This window comes from Falco rusticolus, chromosome 5, assembly GCF_015220075.1.
Source record: "Falco rusticolus isolate bFalRus1 chromosome 5, bFalRus1.pri, whole genome shotgun sequence".
Taxonomy (NCBI): Eukaryota; Metazoa; Chordata; class Aves; order Falconiformes; family Falconidae; genus Falco; species Falco rusticolus.
In genome coordinates this window covers 66812554-66826798 of record NC_051191.1, presented here as the reverse complement: position 1 = coordinate 66826798, position 14245 = coordinate 66812554, and the positions used below count along the sequence as shown (strand labels likewise).

General features: G+C 39.0%; 1 protein-coding gene across 6 annotated transcripts in view; it reads right to left on the bottom strand.

Moving 5' to 3' along the window:
* Positions 1-738: 738 nt before the first annotated feature.
* CAPRIN2 (caprin family member 2) overlaps positions 739-14245 on the bottom strand; it is a 34663-nt gene continuing 21156 nt past the window's right edge. For 4 of the 6 annotated variants that reach the window (XM_037389824.1, XM_037389826.1, XM_037389827.1 and 1 more), the window contains 11 exons: positions 13975-14106; positions 13709-13796; positions 12959-13014; positions 12240-12350; positions 10443-10553; positions 9657-9809; positions 6550-6733; positions 4832-5017; positions 3824-3924; positions 3017-3083; positions 739-1654 (listed from right to left, as the gene is read on the bottom strand). In XM_037389824.1, coding sequence (XP_037245721.1) covers positions 1086-1654; positions 3017-3083; positions 3824-3924; positions 4832-5017; positions 6550-6733; positions 9657-9809; positions 10443-10553; positions 12240-12350; positions 12959-13014; positions 13709-13796; positions 13975-14106 — 1758 coding nt within the window. In that variant the 3' untranslated portion in view covers positions 739-1085. The remainder of the gene's footprint in view (positions 1655-3016; positions 3084-3823; positions 3925-4831; positions 5018-6549; positions 6734-9656; positions 9810-10442; positions 10554-12239; positions 12351-12958; positions 13015-13708; positions 13797-13974; positions 14107-14245) is intronic. The other 2 variants (XM_037389829.1, XM_037389825.1) reach the window with 1 other exon arrangement.

Below are 14245 nucleotides of genomic sequence, written 5' to 3'. Positions count from 1 at the left end.
TAGTTCATACTTCCATTTTGAACATTGAAATGCTTTATAGTACATGACATGCTGCAGCTTAAACAAGGATTTATCATAGCTTTTCAGTTCTCAGGCCATGAGAGATTGCTGAAGACTGGTCACACAGCCCATTAGCTGTAAGAAAGTAGTTTCATAAATGCTTCCTAGCATTTGCATTCAGGTTTGATTTAAAATGCAAGCAGCAGGCTTCAACTACAAATACCAAGTTCCTCAGCAGTTCCCTGAAAGGAGATAACATGCATTACAATATGATGCAAGTCCCACAGGGAAGGGAAGCCATACACATCTGCTTCACAAGCATCAGTTTTAACTTCAAAATACACTGCAGCTGGGTAACAACATGAGCCAGCCCTCCAGTGACCATTTTGAGGTTTAAGAGTTTCAACTGCATCACTACTGAAGGACAGGTGATGTGACTAAGCTAGATCTTGACAGGATATGCATTTAAAGTAAGCAGTCTTAAAGAAATATGTAGCATTTAGCTTCCAATTTCTTGTTCAGTTAAAAAGGAAGCAGGTAACGAAGCGTTAAATTCATTTTGATCAAGGGAACACTAGAAAATGGCAACCACCAAGAAAACTCATTTGAACTATGTAGTTTACATTGAATTATTGAAACTTGAATAACAGTTCTATGTAGTAAGCACGTACACCCCACACCAGGAATAAGCTCTAGTTGATTTATTTTTAAAATAAAGACCACTGGCAAGATTAATACTAAAATGCATATTAACTTGTTTTATTGAGGCACAACAAGGCATTGTGAATAGCCCATACTTGAGGCAATCAATAGTGTAGTAAGCTGGACATTAATACAGTTTAGGGTAAGTGCAAACAATATACATTCACAGCTTTACTAGCAAGGCTACATCACAACTGATTAAAGTGCCAAATTAGTGCTGATTCAGTACCCCAACTCCATGATTTCACCTTGCATAACAGGACCATCATTTCCCCCAATAATGGAACCACATATCTTCTATAAAGTCAGTAAGTGCAAAGCTAGTCCCACCCCCCTCCACCAAGGTGTTCGGAGCAGCTCTTCTGTAAACATCGCACTGGATTTTAGTCCTGATAAAGGAGGTATCCCGAAAAGGTGGAGTATTTCCAGCTACTTCCATAGATGGCTCCTCTATGCAGACGCAACCAGATCTGATCTCCCTGGAACAGCTGCAGGACTGCATGATTACTAGCCGTTTCATGATCAGGAGCCCCATCATTTGCATATGCTGACACTAGGACCTCTTCATTCTTCATAAGATTCACATACAGGGGAACATTTACAGCCAGTTTCAGCATGTGGAAGATGAAGACATATGTACCATTCACTGGACAGTTGAACCTACCAAGCTGGATATCAAAAGTTTCTCCAAGGTTGTTCAGCAACAGATCAAACACAATTGGCTGGTCTAGAGTTCCAGGGGCCAAGTTAGATGTTCTGGCAGCAGAGAAGGCAACTCTCATCTGCTGCGGAAGGGGGTAGACGTGCACTGGTAGTATGGTGGCAGCTTGGCTTGTCACTGGCATATCAACAGGGGTGATGCTGCGGGAGTCTCCCTGCCCGGAGTCCCCACTGTTAAAGGTTTCATTGTCTCGTTCCGGACTGCTCACCTGAGAGGAATCACTCCACCCTGCTGTTAAAGATCATTAGAAATGATATGAGTACTATAACAGAAGGATAATATTATGCCTGCAAGTGTATAGGCTCTGCAACAGATTTGTCTTTCAGCTACAGCAAGTTGTCAGAAGGTGCCAGCAAGGACAGAACTCTGAAGCTGGTTTATATTCACACTTGCATTCAGCAAAATGGGCCATCATTAACTACAAACAATTACTTTTCATACTAATAAGCAGGAGAGGGTTGTAGCTTGTAATAGGTTTAGCTTTATTATTTGCCACGTATCAGCATGAAGTAGTCATTTAGTCACCTTCAAGATCTGAACTTGCACTTCAAGTAACATCAATACTGTTCTTCTGGAGTTACATAGTATCTGATTATGATGCTAGAATATTTTCAGTCTCAAGAACCAGAATTGCTTTTAAGCTTTCTGCACCCCCCAGCCCAAAATGAAGCTGTTTATCTTTTCAAAAGTGTGCATTAAAAGGGTCTAGAATGAAAACATTAATAGGTCTGAGAAACACAAAGCAGTCACACTCAAATTGCAAACCATTGTTATTTCCACAGGAAAGAAACACTTTAAGATACCCAATAAAACTAAAGTTGCTGTGGTATCTTAACATCAATATGGGTACTTCTGCCAGCTGTTAATTCACCACAATCTTGTCTTTCTTTCAGTTCTCTTTCTGAAGTATATTCTATGAGTCCTCCCTCAGACTGAGGGGACCTGCTTTATCCTAAAACAGTTTCCATGGTATGCCATCATTTCCCTTTATTCTTCAAAGCAGCAATCTACAGCTACTGTTCATGTCACTTTTCACTTACAATACTAAATCCAGCTTTTTCCAGCACATACAGTAGGATTAAATCATCCTGTTTACAACTTTTCAAAATACATGCTATTCATGCTTGGATTCAGACAGCTAGTCTTACACATTTCTTTCAGTTTTGTACTCCAGCATGGAAGTACATAGTAAAAGCTATATTCCCAAACTATTTTTCATTAAAAGTTATCTTCCAAGGTTTCTGGGATCTGATAACTTCTCTAGAATCAGGGGGGACTGTGCAATTAACAGAAGCAGCCAGAAAAAGCATTGGAACCATTCTGTGCATGTGTTACTAGTCAGTGTATTTGTGAAGAAAGTCCAGTGAGGTCAGAACTTTGACATGTGAAGGCACCAAACTGAGAATAGTGAAGTTAAATCTGCTATGCAGTGTTAAGAACAGTACTTAAGCTTCCACCTAGCTTGGTTAATTTATACCAAGCTTGATCCATTTGATCAGTAGTAGTACACTTTTTCTTGCTATTCACAGTAACACTCCATCTGCTACACCCAAGCACGTATACGTACCACTGGGAACATGATGTTAGTCTTACCTCTTGAATTTGCTCGAGGACCACTACTTATCCCACCTCTTTTATAGCACTGCTGGTAATTAACATCCTAGACAAGAACAGAAGTATTGGGAAGATTGCTAAGCAAATCTGAAAACAGTTGGGCCTAATACAGTACTTTTCATTTGCACAATTCAAGCTCTAGAATAGACAATGGAGTTCAGAAATAAGATGTAGATAAACAGCCCTATTTACCTTAAATTTAATTTCATACAAGCTATTGCAAGGTAAAGACCTATTTTGATGCTGGTTCTGCAAATTAAGCTTCTGAACTATATGCTCAGTTCAGTTTGAGTAATACCTTAAGCCTCAGGTCTGTTCAAAGTCTGTACAGAAGAATATATCTCATGTAAAAGCTGAAGACCCTCCTCCCACCAGGATCCTTTGCTTTCTTACACGTTTTTTGGATTTTACTTATTTTGCCTAACCACCTATTCAGTCCCATTTAGGAGTTCATTATGCTACAGAGGCACTGAGTACCGACTTTAAAATCCAAATTAAAATAGACTTACTATAACACACCTTATTTGTTATCTGCTTGCATTTCAGAGATTCTCTTCAGACTAAAATTCAATCTGTCAGAGATTTTGACCTCTGAACTCTTGTCTGAATGGATTTCCTATTTCAACTGCCATCTACTGTTCCAAAAAAAGGGTTTTGTGTAGGAAAAAACTAACCTCTAGCTTGCTGGGAATAGTTCACCTGTTAAGCTAATGAAAAGCTACAGTATTGGAGACTTAGCTCCTGTATAGTGCTCAAAAGGCTACTGGAAACAAAGTCAATACTCACCCTCTGAGAATATGGCATTCCAGCATAATCTCTACCAGGGAACTGCAGCTGGCCATAGTTGCCATTACTTATTGAAGGTGAACCTCTGTAAGCATCAAAACCTGTTCAAGTAAGATTGATTATTCAGTATCATTGTTTGGTTTACAGTACAAGTCCAGAATGCAATTGGAGCTCCCTTTTGGCAATTACCATGGTTTTTTTTAATTTATTAAGTTATGCAATTACACATCCATTCTTTAGTTCAGAATTTGAAGCAGTCTCAGTACTCCCATAAAGAATGCATTTCATTAGCTACTCTGAACTACTGTGGATGTATCAAAACTACATGTGTATAAGTATTAACGTGAGACCTTAAGAGCTGCCTGTTTGATACTAATGGGACTGCACAGAACAGCTGAGAAAAATCTTCTCTGGATCTAGCAAGTTAACATAAAGTTAAGAAATAATTTCTTCTGCTATTACAGATGCTTAGCTATTATTGTTACACATTTAGGTGCTATAATATTTAGCCTCTTTAGGTATTGGACTAACTACCAAAGAGGAGCTGCAAGCAATTTAGAACCAGATACTACCAGACCCTTAACTGCTGTTAAGTTAGAACCATACAATTCATTGGCTGGTACATGCTCCTACAAGGTATGGAGCAGTTTCAGCCCAGTAACTGAAACAAGTACCACAGAAAATGCCCTTCCACTTCAAAGTGGAATAGGCCACAGCTACCAAGAACTTCAAGTTAGTATCTGCTTAAAGTCAGCTTAAGCTTTCTGTAATACTTCAGCTAGCAGCAGAATAGCAACTGATTTGCAGAGACTAAACAATCCTCCTCTTAAGTTTGTTATTAATCCAGAAGGGCTCTCCACTACTGGAAACCTCCCCCCCATCCCAGTTTCTGCTGGTAATATTAAAGACAGCAGTGTTAAGAAGAATATCTTGGTTTGGGCAAATACTGCAAGTGACACCTGAAGAGAAAATACACAAGATTTAAGGTGGTAATAGATACAGACATACCTTTGTACCCACCAGGGGAGCGATATGAGTTAGCCAGTGACCTTCCACCTCTAGCAGATCCTCTGACAGACCCACGACTGTTAAGGTAAGGCTGAGGGGGTCTGGGAATAACATTAGTCTGTGCTGGATAAAAGGCAAGGCTACCATTGCTAACAGGAACAGCTCCATCAGGTTGGTAATTCACTGCTTAAAACAGAAGACACAGATGAATTCAAAGCTTTTAACTGTAGTAAGCTACCACACCTAGAAGCACTAGAAGCAATGGCAGCATTAGGAGGTTCAGAGACTGATTAAACTGCTCTGAATATCCTGTTCTTCTGCCCCTTCATTACTTCAAATAAGTGAGGATCCTCCCCTTTAACAAGTATTGCACTCTATAGAACAAAGTATAGTGTAGACAGCCCAGGTTGTCATTGTAAGCCTCTGATGCATTCAGCAAGATTCAGTTGCACAGGTCAGAACAAGCTTGGTAGCAGCATCAAGAAAACAAAGCTAGAATAAATTTGAATTAACACCTGCTTAAGACTTTTCACTTGGAACCAGCAGTTCCAATACACTGATAAACTAGGTCACCTCAGAGTCGACATCCTTCAAAATGTTAAGACAATCTTATCTAGATAGCAATGAGACAACTATGGAAAGCTAGATACTTGGGTTCAGTCTCTTTAGACCCTACCACATGTTATCAGGCAGTTCAACCCCAAGCAACAGGTATTCAAGAATGCTTTTCACACACCACTTGATTGCACAGTAATATTAAATACAGACTTTGCAGCCATGAGTGTGCTTCCACTGGCCCACACTTTGTATTACTCCATCAATCCAAAAAGCTTAAAACTGCACAAGGTTAATCAATAAATCATGATGTTCCATCAAAAAACTGTGTAGAAGGTTGATCACCTGTAGTCTCAGTGATGACAAGGAGCATTCAAGCTACAAATGCTTTCCTGACTGCATGTAAGTATGCTCATTCTCTGGAGCTCTTAATCTTTGTATATCTCACTGACTTCACACAGTATGTCTATTTCTAGTATAATACCCATGAAGATTTCTCTGGCAGAAAACTAGTTTTAAATGACCTTGAATCACTTGATTAGATAGTCTTTTAAATCCAGATCCCTAGTTTTGAGCTTCCTTTTATCCCGGAACCTGTTTCAGGCATGTTTAGGGGCTAGCTTCGTTTCAAGTTTAGCATCAACTTTATAAATTTACCTGGCACAGTATCAGAATGTCAAGCAGGTCAGTTTCCCATTGAATAAATGAGCTCAAGACCACAGTTAACAGAAGTTCAGTGTTCCACAGGTAAGACTGAAAGCTTATTCCAACTTTATTTAGGACTCAGCAACTCCTAGCACTACTATTACCAGAGACCAAGTTAATGACTCTAAATAAGTATTTCATTGTTGCTTCAATTCAAAGCAAACAGTTGTCTGACTGAATTTCCCACCTGCTGGGAAATTCAGGCACATCCATGGAACTAGTATAGAAACTAGTTTGAAGCAGCCTTTCATCCTGCTAGCAGTTTTGAAATTAAGTTTACCTACCATATGGTCAACTAGATAAGAGCTGATGTAACCCTAAAGTTAGCAGGTGCTACATAAGTGTTCAAGAATTTCACTGAGTTACAACTCACAGCACACATTGGGGAATTAAAATACTACTATAACCTGAAGATCTTTAAAGACCACTTGAAATACAGATGCAAGTACAGTTCTCACCTGAAGAGAGAGATTCTTGTGAAAGAGTTGTTTGTTCTGCAACATGAGAAGACTGCAGCTGGCATTGAGGAGGAGTCTGTGTACTTGCTGTAGAGAAACTCTGGTTATATCCTGCCGAATATGAAGAATCCTCTTTAATTTCCTGGTCTTTACGTGGCGGCAGTGGTGCATTCACTTTAAATACCTACAACATGTTTAAAGACAAATGCTTAACACTACCAGTTAAACCCTGCCTAATGCCACCACCCTACTACACTGTGGTTTAAATCCATACACCCAGACCAGTTTCAGAACTTCAACTATTTCTTAGAAATAATCAAGAACACTGTACTTCATCCTTTTCCCTCTTAGTAAAAGAGCTTAATACTGTTTATGTAGCTACTACCCAAGAAACATAGCTTGACACAGCTACTGAATTTGATCAATGGAACAGCTGCCATGCCATAAGCTATTTTTCTTCTATGGGAAATCCATTCTTGAATTCACTGACTACCTGTCCTACAGCTTTTAACCTATGGCTGTGACAGCCTATACCAAGATGAGATATGGGAAGAATTTGGGTCTTCACACATCTTGGAACCTGATGCAACACTACAATCCACTCAAATACCCTATTAGACAGCTTTCACCCCTTTGGTAAATTGAGCCTTAACTTCCTACTCATTTTAAGTTCCCTCTGAGTAAATATGTAACCTAGCAACTTGTAATTCAAAGTTTAACATTATAGCCTGTGCAGTATGGTGGTACACAGATATTACTGTTAGTTAAATCTAACTAGAGTTCAGTCACTCCAGTTATTATTGCTTTAGAGCCAATAATCCAAAGTTACCAGAACTGATGCTGTTAGAAGTGACAACTAGTATCAAGATCAAACAGGGAGAAAGAAGTCTGTTTTCAGTAAAAAGGATCTGAATTTCACATAAGACCTGTCAGCAGTACTGATACCGAGTCCAGAGGTGTATCTGACCATTTTCCAAGACTATGAACTGTTTGAAGACAGACCAGGACAAGATACAGGTACTTGCAAGGGACAGCTTCATAGCATGACAATTCTTGCCAGTTGTAGAAGCCTCTATAATTAAAATGGGAAATGAACACTTTTTCCAGGGTCAAGAAACCAAGTGCTGCCTCTAAGAGAGAGAAACCCCTTGTGATACTGAGGTGTCAAGTATAAATTTTGACCCCTTATAAAACACAAATTCTGTCTTTATTTTACCAGATGAAGTAATCCAAGTCATCCAAAGCAATCCTCTTCCTAAAAGAAATTTAAGGATGCTGTGCAGTCAGGCTATCAATACCCAAATCCTGGAGTATTTGTAGCAAGTGGTCTACTTTTTCCTACAGCAAGTGTTACAGGCAGAATTCCAAGGACTAGGGCTACAGGCAGGATCTGCCTTTAAACTTTCATAAGCACAAAGGCAGCAATAGGATGTTCAGACATCTGAGGACATGTAAGCAGATGCTTCCATTACGGTCACTGTACTACCACTATTTGGCGAGGAACCATCTGACTTCTGGCTACCTACTGAAATCCAGTGGCTGCGTCTTCTTGGCAGCAATGAGAATCTAGGCAATGTAGAAAGAAAACCCTGCACTACAAAGTTAGACTGCTACCACAAGAGGAATTGACATCCTAGCAATTTAGTGACTGTCTGCCAGTTTGACCCACAAATCCCAAGAAAAATCTTGAACGTTTAGTATGCCTGGAAACACCACAGCATTCATTCAAGCGAGCTTTCGGTGGTACTGTTATGATCAAAAGCACTCTGGACACTACGTTCAGATATAATCAGAATGACTGAAACTAAGACTCCATATTTATATCATGACAGATGCTTCTTATAGACCGGGTCCCCAAAAAGACTAGATTCCTTGATAATAGATAGCATGCTGCTATTTCTCCACTTTCATGAGAAGTCACCACCTAGCCACTTGGCATAATTTAAGTAGATCTGTCTTAGAAAGAACAATCTCCCTGCCACCACTTGCATTATTTAAAGTGTATATTAAAATTCTATACCTTTGAGGACTGTTCTACAAATACAAAAAACCAAGAAGAGTCATGTAGTAATTTACTACAGACCACATCAGGATGTCATAGGTGTCTTAGTTCTTAATTCCTGTGCTCTGAAAGGCTGTTAGCTACCTTCTTCCACAAAATCCTACTATATACATCTCAATACTGCAAGATTCAGATTGTCCAAGCAAGCTGTGGAACTGCACTGCTACATTTGTTGAAATAGAGAATGCTTTTGGAGAATCTCAATCACCACTTTTAAGCAAGAACATTAAATGAATGTTTCTAACACCTTCAGAAGACATCAGAAGAGTAGTCTGACTAAGTACAAGGAAGGGAATATTAACAACTAAATGGAGATCCATCCTCCAAGTCAGTCTAAACTTGCACTGCAGATTACTAGACAGCAGCAATGGTAGTAATGTTAGAGAACATTAGTAATGATGTACAGCCTGAAAAAAAATAGTATCTATTTGCAAGAAATGCCACTCTGTCTGTGTGGACTATTCCCTTGATATCTATATTGAGTACTTGTTAACAAGATAGACTGCTGTAGCTTAATAACCTATCAAGGACACATTTTCCATTATTCCAGTGGAGTTTAGTTTTACCCCACTAAAGCAAACTGTTTAAAAAGCAGCAAGATCAGTTCAGGCTTTAGAAAGCTTTTAGTCCTAACAGCTATATACTTCAGAATTCCCTCTCTCCTCTGCAGTCTATTTGACATTTATGCATAAGAACAGTTTAAGCATAATGAACTTTACCCTGGGGCACAGCTATAAGTCTGCTTCTTTCAGGTCTCACTTCTCCCTTTTTAGTTCCTTGAGGCTACTAAGATATCCCAGTATTAGGTTTTGGGATTATACAGAGCAAAACCAGGACCTCTGTTCTTAGATGATCTGTTTTAAGTTCTGACAGCACTGGAGAAGCAGGGTTCTAACTTACTAAACTAGTTTTTTTTAGCATTAAAACATCATAATGATCTATCAAGTTCTGTACTATATTAAGAGAAGCCAGCTACCCAGTATTAGGACCAAGTTATTAGCATTACCATCAATTATTCTTCTGTGGCCTCAAGTTGCATACTTACAGTCTGCATAGCCTGAAAGGGAGCTGCTGTTATTGTGACAGAACTGCTACTTGCTGGAGGAGACTGAAAGCTTTGCGCTGGTGGCACTGGTGATATGGAGGTGCTTGAAGTAGGCAACGGTGACTGTGGCTCACTTGGGAGGGGAATAGTTGCCTGAGGCAAGAATAAGTGTAATGAAAGGTCACTTGATAGTTATCAGGCAGTAACAGAAGCAGTTAATTTGTTCTAAAGCCTAGACTGACAGAAGTCAGCAGTTTCTACAGGATGACATTTGGACACAGTAGAGCTACAAAATAGCTTTTGCTTACAATTTAAAATTTTGCTGTGCATCCTCAGCAAACAGTACTTCTATTGCAATCTCTGCTGATTCAGAGAAGTGTGCCTATGAGCTACTATACATACCACTCATTGTAATAATTTCACAATAAAGGGACATTAGGTATTTTTCTACCACTAAGGAAACACATAATGCCTGCTGTTCTATTTATTGGAAGATTATTGTCTGGCTGATATTAAAATTGACTTCTCCTTTCTAAAGGAACTCAGGAAGTTTAGGGGTTTGATTTTTTCCCCTCTCAACTTAGTCAATCATGTTTCAGATTAGAAACAAAGCTGAGTTGTCCAGACAAAGTATTAACCAGCATTAAGTCTCATCTGTGCAGATGGCAAAATGAAGTGTTAATTTAGAATACCAATATTTATAGGAATCAGAAGTCAAAAGGAATGTAAGGCTTTAGACATTTAAGCAATCAATGTTTATCCTCACCTGTATTCATGATAGCTCACCTGGGCAATTTCAATCTTTTTGGGTATCAGTGGCTCAGAAATACGTGAACTTGTCTGATACAGTGGCTGAGATGTAAATTTCTCAGTCTCTTGAGAAAGTGATGTTGATGCCTAGAAGAAACCATATATGCACCTGCTATTACAAGAAGTATTGCAGGAAGCACAAAGTTCTGCTAGAGCTATGACATACCAGTATATAAATTTAAACAAGTGGATCTTGAAAGACCACGATAAACATTAAGTCCAAAGTAAACATACTAATATTAATCTCAGCCAAAAGCTTCAAGTACTTAGCTTTAGATTCAGACTTAGATCACCCTTCTTACACAAGAGGTTGTACAGCTAGCCCTGCAAAGTCAGGTGAACTGTAGATTGCTTCAAGCAGTTTTTTACAGTGAAGTCTGACACATAGCCGTCTCATTAAATTACACAGAAAGACATCTCTAACATTAGGCTTCTGGTAAACTCTGTTGAACATAGCTTCAGAGCCAAATTTTTGCTTGCTTTTGCAAGCTTTTCATATTCTATCTTTGACTCACACTTCTAATGCTAACTTTAAGAGTTGCTTATACTTAGATACACAGCCTAGGGCTAAAACCCGGTCCCATTCTCACTATGTATACCATCACAGATACATCAGACAGATCTGGCATGCACTTGTGTACCAGGAGAGTGCACTGTCACTGTGTATTCCCTGGTTGGGCTGAGACCAAACAAAGCTTATCTACTGCTTTCCACAAGAAACTGCACTGGAGAAGACAAAACACCACATTTCAAGCTTAAGGGAGCAGAGGTGTGCTGGGCATAAGCAACCCTAATTCCAAACAATAAGTTTGCAAAAAACTCAGAACACTACTAAATAAGATGTTCTACATTATAACACAGCACAAATCTTCTGGATGCATATTAAATAGCAAAAGTCAATCCTTGTCAGCCCAACAAGTCTTACGACACTGTAGAAGTGAAGAGAAGGTGTCAAGAACCAGGCCAAAACTATTGCTTCAAGAGACAGCAAGACTACAATATCCCGATCAGGACTGTTATATTCAACTATATAGTACATTAAAGGATAGAGTAAATGCTATGCACACAGTATACTGATAGCATGTACATCAACAAAAACGTTTTAAAAGCATGAACATCTCTCCATTATAATCTATATACACTGTATTAGAGAGTTCAAGAGGAAAAAGCCAACTGTGTTTCTAAACACAGCAACACTCAGCAAAAGATCTTTAAAACAGTGATCTGCATAAGTAGAAACACTATTTTCAGCTCTAACCAATATTTGAATGCTAGTTGAAGATTTAACTGCACATAATTACAGTTAAGCAAGTTTGAGGTCTTGGCTGAACACCACTAAGTCAGATTCCCAGTATTTCTTCAGTTAATGCTTGAGAGAACACATCTCAGTCTTCAGCTTACACAGAAGTCTGCTATTTCATAACAATATCCATCCCAACTCATGCATCCACTGTTTTGTCATTAGAGGGAGTATTCTACACTGTAACCAAAGCAAATATTTATGCTGCTCATATGTTCCCACAAGAATGTGGACCACACTTTTTTCATCCCACAGCCTTCCCATTTCAAGGGGCAGACTGTTCACTTTGCATTATGCATTATTAGGAAAATTTTCCCAGCCTTCTTCAAGTATTCCATAATGTCAGCTATACTATTGTTACTTGGCATTCTGTCCCTGTATGTTGTTCAAGCATAGTTATTCAGGAGAGGCCTCACCACAGCCTTCTGTTAAGACAGCTCTCTGAATGCCAGTGATATCCCAGGGTGTATTACCTGGGGTGTCTGCGATGCCACCAAGTCTTCAGTTTCAGAGCCAGAAAGAGCCTGATCAGCAGATGCTAGGGAAGTATTTGAACCATGCAATGTCATGGATGAAGGAGCAGCCTTGCACAAAGAGAAAAGAGGTAAGGTTTTGAAAGATTATCTTAAATGTTGCATTTCACCGAAACCCACACTGGGGCATTTCAAAGTAAACCTCAGAATAAGGCAGGAGGTGAAGTGTTTTGACCAGTTTCCTAGGAATTCTTGTTAGCAGCAAGGAAACCTATTTACAAGCCAAAGTGGCAAGACATGCAAGCACAGTGAATGAATTTAAGGTTCACTTAACCATGGCTGCTAAAAATTGAGACACTGTCCCTCTGCCATAAGTGAGGATCTCAAATATGAAGACATGCACTACCTAGGAGAGCAGCAGCATGTTCTTCTGCATGCAGCTTAGCTATGAGTTGAATCTATGGATTAAATATTCAAACTATGTCAGCATGTCTTCAACATTCATTTTACTTCACAAAATTCCAAATATTTGTTGCTACTTTTCAAGCAGAAGAGCAGCCAACTTTGTCAGCATTTGAGTGATCTTAGACTTGCAAGTTACTAAGTTATATGAAATCTGTTACAAAACTACTGACAAGAAAAACAATTAAAGTCTAGTAAGTAACCTCTGTATCATTCCTTGGCTACAGCTCTGCCTCTTCAGGACAGTTCTAACTTACTTGAAGGGGCTGTTGAAGAAAATCACTCTGACTTGGCAGTTTCTGTTCTTTTGAAGCTGTAAAAGAATGTTAAGCAACATTTACTTTTAAATTCCAACACTAAATGTAGTTTCAGTGTGCAGTTCTACTTTTTGAAACATTTGGTATAAGAAGATACATGCTTTTCAGTGTGTGCACTGCAAATATTTAGACTTGGCATCAGTAAGCCAAGCTTCAGTTCCCTTGTTGAAGACAGGTATTGAGTGAATAAAAGTATCTTACCACAAGAGATATCCACTTTCCAGATTAAAACATTAAATATTTAGAACTGGTTAATTGTGTTTTACAGCCCAAGAGCCACCCAAACATTTTCTCAGTACAGCCCTTTGCAGAAAGTTCCAGTTTTCTAAGTGTAGCTAGAAAACTGCTCTTTATCCTGAGCTCATTCACACCTTGTGTCTATATCCACACCACATCTAGAGAAGTTTGTTACACAGATAGAGCATGTCAGTTCTGCAGCTGGGTTCATATGCACATGCCAGTCAATGATTATACAAGCATTCCATTTCCAGGCAGATAACACTAACTGAAACCACCTCCAGCAACAAAAAAGCAGGGAAGAGGCTCGAGCTGCCTTTTTTAAATTAGACATTGGTATTCTTCATAATTAGACAAGCTGTCTTCACAATGCCTACTGATCTACAGCCCAAGCAAACCCTGTTAGCATTTACAAAAATCTTATACACAAGTTACACTTACAGTATTACCTACCTACAGGACTACTTGCAGGAGTAACTGAAGGCGGTTGGGATGAACCAATGGCACTTGGTGAAGCTTTATCAAAATCCAGAATGGACTCCTTTTGAAAAAAAAAGTCATTGGTTGGGAGAAAAAATTAAACCCTAGATACAAAGGAAATACATGAGACAACTTGCTGTTAGAGCTAGATTAATTTACTCAGTGCAAACATGCATTGTTAATATTGTTTTCCCTAATCCAGTAGGAACTGAAGCTTTGTGCTACAGAGAAAAACATACTTGCATGAAGTTGTAAGTCCCTTGTATCTGAGTCATCAGATCCTGAAGTTTTTCCCTTCTCAATACTGGATCTTTTGGAAGAGTTGAAGTAGAGCAAAATTCTGCAGCTGGCTGATGTGCAAGTTTAGGCACCTAATAAGGAAAAAATTATTAAATCCAATACTGGAAACAAGACAAACTACCTTATCCAATAAACTTCCAAAGCAACTTAGAGGTGTCAGATACCATGGGTCAAGGAATTCTGTGCTGTTATTGTTATTTCCTGAACCAA